General features: G+C 41.3%; 1 protein-coding gene across 1 annotated transcript in view; it reads left to right on the forward strand.

The window, feature by feature from the left end:
- The window catches only part of LOC311248519 (nesprin-2-like), a gene marked incomplete at both ends in the record, with an annotated part of 61,627 nt that extends 52,598 nt beyond the window's left edge, over window positions 1-9,029 (forward strand). Inside the window, one exon of the mRNA XM_084339385.1 lies at window positions 8,859-9,029. Coding sequence (XP_084195511.1) covers window positions 8,859-9,029 — 171 coding nt within the window. The remainder of the gene's footprint in view (window positions 1-8,858) is intronic.
- Between the last annotated feature and the right edge of the window lie 3,088 nt (window positions 9,030-12,117).

Raw genomic sequence — 12,117 nt, forward strand, 5'->3', positions numbered from 1 at the left:
TACTACTACTACTACTACTACTACTACTACTACTACTACTACTACTACTACTACTACTACTATTCTACTTCTACTACTACATCTACTACTACTACTGACTACTAATTCTACCACTACCACTACTACTACTACTACTACCGGCTCACATTCTGGTATCAATAACATAGCGAGTTGCCAAAATGAGGATTACTCAGGAGGACAAATGAATAAGTAAGTCGGCTTTAAAAATAAGCAGCTAAAGATTAAAGTAGCCTACAAGAAAACAAGCACCAAGGACAAAATTAGGACAACGAGCACTTTTTCATTTAACATTTCTTAAGAATCTTATCTGTGAATGATATGTATCGCTCTCCATACATTTAGTACTATAGACCACCGCAACACTTCCGGTATTCTGAAATCTTGGGAGAGAGAGCGGGGGGAGAAAATGTATGAATGTGGATGAGAGCCTCGACATTAAGTGTTTGTAGCTACGGCTGTGGCGGCGCTGGAGACATGATCCAATAGACTTTTATACACCAGGTCTCCTGAACACCTACTCCCCAATCCTGCATGTACAGATTGCCCACAGAGTCTCAGATAGAAACAGATAGAGAGAGAGAGATAGAGAGAGATACAGTCATTAATGATAATCGACTTTAATTATAAATTCATATTTGACCTTGACCTTGACCTTATTGGCCAAATCATACACCTATGGATAGGGAAAATGCTCCGCTTTCCAATGGCAGGGTTGAATCTGGATTTAGTCATTTCTTGCGGTTTTTACGATAATTAGCATTTTCTGATAAATTTGTATTTCCGATAAAACATATAAAACATCGGTAAAAATGAAAATATACACTTTGACTGCTGTTTTTGATAGGGTTATGGTCTTTACTCTTGGCTACAAAAAAAATATTTAAAAACATTGACCTCTTAACATCCAAGGGCCCCCACATGTGGACGATTCTTTGCCGACCTCTAGTGGCTCGGGTGTGCATTTATTTTAATACAATATATAGATGGAATTAAAGCCCTATTTGTTGCCTGTCGATTGCCCTTTCAGGTGACAAAATCCGTTCAGCGGTTCTCGAGTTACATGCCGATATGTGAGGCATGCCCCAAAGTACGCAAAAGTACACATAACCACCCCCGACTCCCAGGGCTCTATCTCCGTCAATCATTTGGCGATCTCGAAAATCTTTGCACAGGGTTGTAGCCAATGAGTGTGGCTTTCCAATGATACCCCATGATATGATAATTGGGGATCTAATACGGTCTCTATTGATCGATTTATGATAAAGAAAAGCAGGGTCCCCCTATAGGGTGACCTTAAGGCTTAACAGGATGACATTGACATTGTGCAAGATACTTATTAGTTTAAAGTATTAAAATAAAATAATTACAATGAAAGCAGCACTCACACATCAGTAATGTGTAAAGGAATTTGCTACTTTTGAGAGAAGTAACGAGTAGCGTGTAACACTTCTGTTCGGTAAACGACCACAGCGAGGGCCGAGGCCTTCAGAGAACGTGAGCCTCTCGCCGTGCGTCCGGGCAGAAATGGGCCACGAATACCACATGGGTAACAACAACACACGGTGAGAATCCATACTAACGAGCGCTGTGCGTTATTATTACCTCATTACTGTATGTAGGACAGAGCGGGGTCCCGGGCCCCTGTGTTATTATTACCTCATTACTGTATGTAGGACAGAGCGGGGTCCCGGGCCCCTGTGTTATTATTACCTCATTACTGTATGTAGGACAGAGCGGGGTCCCGGGCCCCTGTGTTATTATTACCTCATTACTGTATGTAGGACAGAGCGGGGTCCCGGGCCCCTGTGTTATTATTACCTCATTACTGTATGTAGGACAGAGAGGGGTCCCGGGCCCCTGTGTTATTATTACCTCATTACTGTATGTAGGACAGAGCGGGGTCCCGGGCCCCTGTGTTATTATTACCTCATTACTGTATGTAGGACAGAGCGGGGTCCCGGGCCCCTGTGTTATTATTACCTCATTACTGTATGTAGGACAGAGAGGGGTCCCGGGCCCCTGTGTTATTATTACCTCATTACTGTATGTAGGACAGAGCGGGGTCCCGGGCCCCTGTGTTATTATTACCTCATTACTGTATGTAGGACAGAGCGGGGTCCCGGGCCCCTGTGTTATTATTACCTCATTACTGTATGTAGGACAGAGCGGGGTCCCGGGCCCCTGTGCTGTAAGCCTCCCTTTTGTTGCTGGAGAACAATTGGGCCTTTCACTTCAGTAAAGCTCTTTGTTCCATCCTACCTCATATATCTATGATCACCAAGCGGCCGTCTAGCGGACGCACAGGTTAGCGGTGTTAAATGTACAATAATACGGGGGCGGTCAGGTGGCGTAGCGGAGATTGTGCTTGTCACCAATGCAAGAGGCTGCGGTCTCGACTCCCGGAGAGTCAGCATTGCCTTGGCTCGGGTCGATCGCTATACTAACTCGTTTGGCTGAGTTAGGGGGAGGGGAGCCGTGGGTGGGTCCTGGGCGTTGTGGACAGCGACCCCTACAGTTCGGTCGGGGCGCCTGCTCAGCGCGGGTAGGATCTGGAGAGAGGTAGTGTGACCTTCCACACGTTACACTCTCCCGGTGAGAATCTGCGCTGCCAGGCTGGCTGCCGGCTGGCTGCACATGCGTCGGAGGAAAGCATGTGACAGTCTCCGGCCTCCCGGACCAACAGTAGGGGGGGGTGCGCAACAACCAGGAAGGGGGTTGGGAATTGGCATAACGACTAACAGTGGGATGGGAGAAAAATCGGAAAAAGAAGGAGGGGGAAAAAGATAATCAAATGTACAATAATACTGTACCGTAAATATATATTTATTCTAACCATGTGTATATATATATAAATAAATATAAACATACATATGAATATATATATATACAATATATACAGTATTAATGTACATGGCTATTATACAGAGTTCAAAGTAAAGTACAAGAAAAATATACCATTCCCCGGTTTTTCTGTGTCTCCGCGAGTGCACTAGAACAGCTGGTGTGAGGGGGGCTGGGGGGGGGGGGGGCTGGCTCCTGTTGTCAGTACTTGTACTTTAATGGGATTCACAGCCGCATGAGAGATGAGACACGATCACGTAACCGTGGTGATGATTATCTAAAATTTACTAAATTGATGACCATTTTAGCCTGCAAGCTATTTTTTATCTTGTTTTTCTCAGTGGAGAGCGAGTGTGCGTATGTTCCATGGGTCTGACGCGTGTGTGGGGACCTGAGATGGTGTGGCTTCAGACAGGTGTGTGTGTGTGCGTGTGTGTACATCTGTGTGTGCGTGTGTGTGTGCGTGTGTGTGTGTGTGTGTGTGTGTGTGTGTGTGTGTGTGTGTGTGTGTGTGTGTGCGTGCGTGTGTGTAGGTGTGTGCGTGCGTCTGCTTGACTGTGTGTGTAAGATCTACGTATAGAGCCGTTTTTGATAGTAAAGTTACAAAGTACTAAATACAAGTTTACAAACTTTTTATGCTGTGATATGTAAATTGACATTTAATCTGCGCCGATCTATAAAACAAGTAATCCATAATATTTTAATTGAAAGGCTCAATCTGGGCCCTGTTTCTTGTACCTGGATAACTGAGTTAGCCGGATAACTTTAGCTGGATAACTGGGTTAGCCGGACTTTCCGATTTCATGTACGTGGATTTTCCAAATCACCATGACAACATATCCAAAAGTTTGAGCCTGGTCGAAAGCAGAGTTCAAGTTCAAGTTAGCCTGAACTATCGCCACGCCCCCGCAAAGAAGTGACAGCCCGTTTCCTGAAACTATTCCCACAGTCTACGATCTGCATTATACCATTCTGAATTACGTTTTTGTGCTCCATTCTTCCAGAGGGGGCTTTTGAAATGTAAAATAGACCCAAAATGCTGATATTAAATTCACTTTGTCCTAAATAATGCACGTTATATATACCGTGGCGACGGTGGCGCTCGCTCGTGCGATGTACACATGATGTGGTTATTTTAATTGTAACTGGGATTAAGATGTCTGATGAGATGCGCTGTTTGACGGATTTGAGAAATTGAATGAGCCGTTGACGTCACATTAATGAATGAGGATAAAGAGATAAACTTCATTCAAAACAAAGTATATTCTAAACACGGGTCTCTCGTTCATTAATGTATAAACAATGAATTTATCCCATCTGGCCCAGTGGCCCAGCGGTAGTGCTCAAGCCTGCCAATCCACCGACCGGGGTTCAAATCCCGCTGTTTCCAATATGATTTTTTTGAATATAATATTAATGATTATACGCCAAAGTAGCCTGGTTTTAAGTTAAAATATTATAAATCTACATGCATTGAGGATGTCATTCTTTATATAGCTCTCAACGTGCACCAAATTGAATTATTCCTATATTGCAAAAAGAAGGAAAAGACTAGGGTCTTGAACCCCGGTCGTCCGTGTGAAAGTCAAAAGAAGAATCCGTTACACCACAGAGAAGATAAGTAAAAGATTGACTATACATCAATCAATGGGTAAGAGAGCCGTATCGTAATTCTGTATAACAGTTAACTAATAATTTTCGCTAGCAAGATCTCATTTGATTATTCAATCCAGCAGGCAAGTTTAAAGAAATATAATCTGATTGATTGAGGTAATGAGGGACTTAGAATTAGCCTATAGATAACGCATTTAACTTGTCGGCGAGGCGATTGAGCCGTATTGCAATCTGTCAATAAAGTCTTAAATCAATTAATCAATCAATGCCGTTGAGAATCAGGATCTCTGCCATCGATACGTGCTGGCTTTTCACCTAAAACGGCCGCGCGCATTTAGCCTGACTCGCAAGTCTGGCTTGAGTTAACGAGACTGAATCCACCTTTGTGAAACAGGAAAATCCCGGCTTCGAACATCGGGTTAACTGAAGCTGGATAATGGACATCTTGATCGACTTAGTTGAACCACGTACATGAAACAGGGCCCTGGACTTTTTTTTTTGACAATATAAATGAAGGTTATATTCACATACATTCTGAAATAATTGAATTTGTAAATGGAGAATATTTTTTACTTTCATACCACATCATGAATCAAAAATAGGTCTTTACTCCAGTCTTCACAAACATTACCAACAGGTAAAATATCTTGGACATTTTATTACAGAACAAATGACAGACGATGATGATATATACAGGCAATGCCGCAGGATGTATGCACAAGCAAAAACTCTGCACGCAGGTTTAGTATGTGTACAACTACAGATTAGGGCTCGATATTGGCTTTTTTACCGATACCGATATACCGATATTGTCCAACTCTTAATTTCCGATACCGATATCAACCGATACCGATATATGCAGGGTTTCCCCCCCCAAAAACTGAATAATTTCAGGTAATTAACATTACATATCTCTTGTTGTGGAATTAACACAACATTATAGATACTTTTGACAATAAATAAAATCAGAATTTGTTCTTACTTGCTTGCCTGGGTAAATAAAGGTTCTAGATATGTAAAAAAATATTATAAAAAAAAGATTTCTTTGAAAACCGATACAGATATTTTCCGATGTCACATTTTAATGCCGATATCGGCCGATAATATCGGACATCCCTCCTACAGATGGAGTGAAAGTGTCTCTGTTCAGAGCATACTGTACACCACTGTATACTGCACACTTGTGGTCAAGCTACAAAAAAGCAAGTTTGCAGAGACTTCAGGTAGCTTATAATGATGCCGTGAGAATATTACTCAAAAGACCTAGATGGTGTAGTGCAGGGGTGGCCAACCCGCGGCTCGCGAGCCGCATGCGGCTCTTTGCCCATCAATGTGCGGCTCTTCCACCCATAAAAAAAAATAAAAAAAAAATATTTTCTTTTAAATTTCTTTAATTTTTTTTTTTTACTTTTTTTTTTTTTTTTTGTCACTCATTCCATAAGGACGTAGAATAAACATTTACAATTTTTTTTTAAATGGTCCATTTGCATGTTCTTGGTATCTGAATCTAGGGACATATATGGATCAGTGTCAGAAATAGTGTGTCTGTTACTAGGCTTGAGTAAATTGTAATTGTAATTGTAGAACCAAAGGAGAATATCAATTCTATTTTAAAAAAAAATTATCGTTGACTGTGAATAACACCATGCTAAAATTGACCAGACCTGAAAAATCTAAGCAAATGAATAAAGGGAAGATGATTAAACAGAAGGTTTTGTAGATACAGTACTGAATTCTGCCATCTTTTTTATAATGTACATTTCTCCACCATTTTTCATCATATTGCAACACCGTTTTTTGCAAGACGTTCACAGAAAGGTAGAGAAACTAACTGCGTTCCGTTTTATGGCAATAACGTTCAGGTTTGTGGGAGATAATCCCAAAAAATAAGAGAAATTAAAAAGTAAATTCAGAAGTCAGATGATTGACAGGGGCTGGTGTGAGCTGGGTAGGGTAGTTTTTCTAAATTTGAAAGCCCTGAGTCTCTTCCTACAAAAGACTACACTCACTTTTGGCTGTGCCACTTCCTCCTGTCAATATGCGCCGGTTTCCGACTCAATGCCCTGAGATTTCTATAATCTTATATTTCACTAATAACAGTTAAAATAATTGGTAAACAAACGTAATGCTGAAAATATACACTTTTACTGTATATCGCGGGCTTAAGAGGTTAACCCTGTGAGGCCCAAATTAAAAAGACATTAGCAACTTCAGAGGCCAGAGGGTGGGACATATAAACACATTTACTATCAAATAGCATTGTGAGGCTGAACAACAGGACCAATTGACTATACATGTGCTTAAAGGGGAACTATCTTGGCCTTTTTCAGTGTTTACCATTGTTTCTTAGCTATGTGGACTTATATTAATAGGATATATGTCTCTAATTCTCATATTGGCGCATTCTTCCAATTCTCCTCTCACAATATTCACCCTCACTGAACTGAGTCATCTGAAAATGTGCATATATGTGATGTCAGAGATTTCTCAGCTGCATAATAATGTGGCAGTTGATGTGGCAGTTGGCACCAGGCCACACAGTGGTTGGAGCCCAGCCTCAAAACGGCTTAAGATCTTGAGTTAGAAAAATGAATACAAAATACAAAACAATGAATTTTTTTTGAAAAAAAAACCTAGGTGTTCCATAGACTCACAGGAATTGTGTAAAAGTGCCCAAATAGTGAAAGAAATAGTAAAACAGTTCCCCTTTAACGTTTTTTAAATAAACATTATTTTTTTAAATGGCTAAAAGTGATTTTGTAATTTTGCAACCGTGGGTCTCACAGGGTACTTTTAACCCTGTGAGGCCCAAATAAAAAAGACATTAGCAACTTCAGAGGCCAGAGGGTGAGACCTATAAACACATGAAGGGTGCCGTGACTGAAAAAAAAGGTTGAGAAACGCTGGTATATGGTGTGGCTCTTTGTGGCACCACAGTCATTTTTGTGGCTCTTAGTCTCTGACTGGTTGGCCACCCCTGGTGTAGTGCAAGTGAAATGTCCGTGGCTGCACGTGTCAATACCTTCCCAGCTGTTTTAATTAAGCAATCTCATGTATAAATTAATCTGCCGGCTAAATGACTCTGATGAAATGAGATCATTCTGGTTTTAACGGACATTAGGCTCAGTGCCACATGTTACCACTCATCGATGTGGAGACTTTGGCACAGCTGTCTATATGTGGGACGTTGATGTGTATTTTAGGTACAGGCGATTAAAAAAAATTATCGAATTAATTACAGGATTTGTAATGAATTAATCAAATTAATCGCATTTTAATCGCATAACCATTTTATGCCTGATATTCTATATTCTATAATCATATTTCAAATTGCATTTGTCCGGATGGCAGAATTCAGTACTGTATCTACAAAAACCTTCTGTTTAATCATCTTCCATCTATTAATTTGCTTAGATTTTTCAAGTCTGGTCAATTTGAGCATGGTGTTATTCACAGTCAAAGATAAAAAAGAAATTTATTGATAGACACAGTATTTCTGACACTGGGAATACATTCCCTGAGATCCATAGATGTCCCTGGAATCAGATACCAAGAACATGCAAATGGACCATATAAAAAAAAGTCTGTAAATGCGTATTCTACGTTCTTATGAAATGAATGAGATAAAAAAAAATTCAATTTAAATAAAATATATATATATAATTTTCAGTTAATTTTCATAACGCGATAATTTGCTGTGTAATTAATTAATCTAATTAACGCGATAAACTGACAGCCCTATTTTAAGTGATGTTATTTTTGCCCGTTGTGTGTAATTTTATATAGGTTGTGTATGTTTTATTTGTTTTCTCTGGACCATGAGTCTGTATTAAAGTTTGATTGATTGATTGATAGACAAACTAGACCTAAAATACCGCAAATGCAATTTGCGTTATCTGTCTCCGCTGCTTTTTTTATTTGTATCTTAGTGGGGTTACCCATTTGCTTACGTTTGGTTCACTAATTGGGCCTTTGAGTTATGTAAATATATCATAGAACGTTGCAGCCCTTGGAGCCAAACGACAGAGTCTCGACTGATGCACAAGACGTTCTTTATTAAATTATTCAATCCGTGACGTCATCTTTAGCGCCGTGAGAAAACGGCATTGGAAACGTACATGAACGGACAAACAAACATTTCATGTAATGGTTTCCACAGTACAGTACAAGCACTAATTAAATAACATTAGTATCAAACTACAAGGATTACATTACTACACACAGCCATAAAATCATTCATTCACAAATGTCACTTTACAAAGTTACAAACTTAATCAATAAACAACAAAGCATACAAAAAGTCGCCTCAAACTCTCCTGCTGCCGGCTACATTAATAATAATACTATGCCTGTCTCACCTTGTGCCGCCTCCCTCTCTGCAGGACTGCATGGAGGAGATCCACCTGTTCAGTGAGAACAAGAGCCACCTGAAGCAGCTGGGGGAGCAGCTGCTGCTGGTCAGCGACCAGGCCAAGCACACGCAGCTCCACGGCTCCTTACAGGAGGTCAGCCAGCGGTGGCAGGACCTCTACCTCCGCATCGAGACCAGGTGAGCTACCTCTCCACCGGCTGGCTCTGCCTGAACCTTCCTAAGCCTGGCTGAACCTTCCTAAGCCTGCATGAACCTTCCTAAGCCTGGCTGAACCTTCCTAAGCCTGCATGAACCTTCCTAAGCCTGGCCGAACCTTCCTAAGCCTGCATGAACCTTCCTAAGCCTGCATGAACCTTCCTAAGCCTGGCCGAACCTTCCTAAGCCTGCATGAACCTTCCTAAGCCTGGCCGAACCTTCCTAAGCCTGCATGAACCTTCCTAAGCCTGGCTGAACCTTCCTAAGCCTGCATGAACCTTCCTAAGCCTGGCCGAACCTTCCTAAGCCTGCATGAACCTTCCTAAGCCTGGCCGAACCTTCCTAAGCCTGCATGAACCTTCCTAAGCCTGCATGAACCTTCCTAAGCCTGGCCGAACCTTCCTAAGCCTGCATGAACCTTCCTAAGCCTGGCCGAACCTTCCTAAGCCTGCATGAACCTTCCTAAGCCTGGCTGAACCTTCCTAAGCCTGCATGAACCTTCCTAAGCCTGCATGAACCTTCCTAAGCCTGGCCGAACCTTCCTAAGCCTGCATGAACCTTCCTAAGCCTGGCCGAACCTTCCTAAGCCTGCATGAACCTTCCTAAGCCTGGCTGAACCTTCCTAAGCCTGCATGAACCTTCCTAAGCCTGGCTGAACCTTCCTAAGCCTGCATGAACCTTCCTTAGTGGTTCCAGTTCTAAAATATGCTTTGTCACCAGATCACTTGATTTAAAGAGGTCCTTCTGCATGATCAGAATCAGAATCACAATCAGAAAGGCCTTTATTGCCAAGTAGTTTTCACATACAAGGGATTTTCTTTGGTCGTTTTCGGTGCGACATTAGCGGACAGACGTTAACAGACAGATAATACAATAAAGAGGTGGAGTAAAATAAAATGAAATATGAACAAAGTTTTAAGAGCACAATAGAATAGAATATAATTATGAAATTAAATATAGGCCAGGGCTGTACAACTGTAAATAAAGAGGTTGAATAAAATGATATGGGATATAAACTAAATTAAATATAGCACAATAGAATATAGTACAATTATAAGTACAAAATAAAATAGGAATAGGCCAGGGCTGTGCAACTGGGCAATATGTGGTCAAATACATACACTAATTAGAATGAAATAACAATTCAGTGGGCAAGTATATATAGTCCAGTAGGGGTGTGTTAATGTAACACAGTGGGGGGGGGGGGGGGGGGGGGGGTCAGTGAGGGTCCCGAGGCTTGTTGATGAGGCTCACCGCAGAGGGGAAGAGACAGATGATTGTTGAAACTGAAATGATTGCGTCCATCGTAGGGTTGCCATGGCGATTGGTTAGGATCCACTAAGAGTTGACGTTGGGTTCTAATTAAGAAAATAAATCAACGGAGAGTAATAAAAGGGAGACCTAAAAAAAACAGCTGCTGTCTGTGCAGACAAGGTTCAGTTTATAATGTTGACTGACTTACACGCTTGGTAACACGCTTAGGATTTTACACACCTGTACAGACCTCTCAGACAGATGCTGTGTACATATAAAAACTGATACGTGAAAATTAACTAAATGTTTTTTTTTAGGGATGTCCGATATTATCGGCCTACCGATATTATCGGCCGATATTGGCATTAAAATTTGATATCGGAAAATATCGGTATCGGTTTTCAAAATAAAATCCTTTTTTTTCTTTTTTTTTTTTACATTTTTTTAACCTTTATTTACCCAGGCAAGCAAGTAAGAACAAATTCTGATTTTATTTATTGTCAAAAGTATGCATAATGTTGTGTTAATTCCACAACAAGAGATATGTAATGTTAATTACCTGAAAGTATTCAGTTTTTTTGGGGGGGGAAACCCTGCATATATCGGTATCGGTTGATATCGGTTGATATCGGTATCGGAAATTACGAGTTGGACAATATCGGTATATCGGTATCGGTAAAAAAGCCAATATCGAGCATCCCTAGTTTTTTTTCTTTTTTTTTAACGATTTATTTTAGCATTTTTACAGCTTTTATTGGTCATACAACAAGACCGACAGAGGAGAGGGAGAACGGGAGAAGTTGTGGGGGAGAAAATGCGACAAATCAGCCCGGGAGCGGGAGGCGAACCCGGGACGGCCGCGTAGGTCTGCGAGGCAGTATGCGGTGCGCCACAGGGGGGCGCCCAATGAGTTTTATTTCTATAAGAAAGCAGCACACACACCTGTGGGGGGGGCAGTGTGCAAGTGATGTGCTCTGTGGAGCCTGAACACAGAGTAACACCAGTGACACCGACTACTAGCATAGACTGGTAAATACACTGCATTTATATAACTAGGAATTAGGGATGTCCCGATAAATTTTTTTTGCTCCCGATCCGATCCCGATCATGTGATTTTGTGTCTGTGCATCACGCACTTTGATTATATTTGTACTTTTACTGTAATTTGTGCCTCTATGCATTGTGCACTTTACTATGATATGCACTTTAGGTTAGGTTTAGTTTTAGGTTTACTTTATTTGTTCAAGGGGGACAGTGTACATTAATAAAACATTTTACAAATGTAAATGCACCCAATTTTAGCCAAAAGGCTAATTTCCATTGGTAGTCCCCCTGCCAGAAGGTACAGGCTAAAATCCTGTGTAAAAAAAGGGTTAGCAATAAAAACAGAATAAAATCAAGATAAATACATTAGAATAAAAACACAACAAAATGAAAGTTTACCCAAATCAAAAACCCTGGGTAGACAAATCCGTCCGTGAAGCTCTGAGAGAGCGCACCAAAGCATACAACGACGGCCTAGTGGCAGGCAACATGAATGACCACAAGGTGGCGCGATACAACGTAAGGAGGACAGTGTCAGAGGCCAAACGGCGCTACAGGGATAAAATTGAACTCCAGTTTGAACAAGCTGACTCTAGAGCTATGTGGCAGGGGCTCAAAACGATGACAGACTACAAAGGCGCCTCCCTCAAACTGAACAGTGACATCTCCTTAGCAAATGACCTCAATACCTTCTATGCGAGGTTTGATGCTGGTAATAACAACACCAGCTCACAAGCCTCGGCAATGGGGGGGGGGGGGTCGGCTGCTGATGGAGG

Source organism: Notolepis coatsorum (assembly GCF_963971535.1).
Source record: "Notolepis coatsorum genome assembly, contig: SCAFFOLD_774, whole genome shotgun sequence".
NCBI lineage: Eukaryota > Metazoa > Chordata > Actinopteri > Aulopiformes > Paralepididae > Notolepis > Notolepis coatsorum.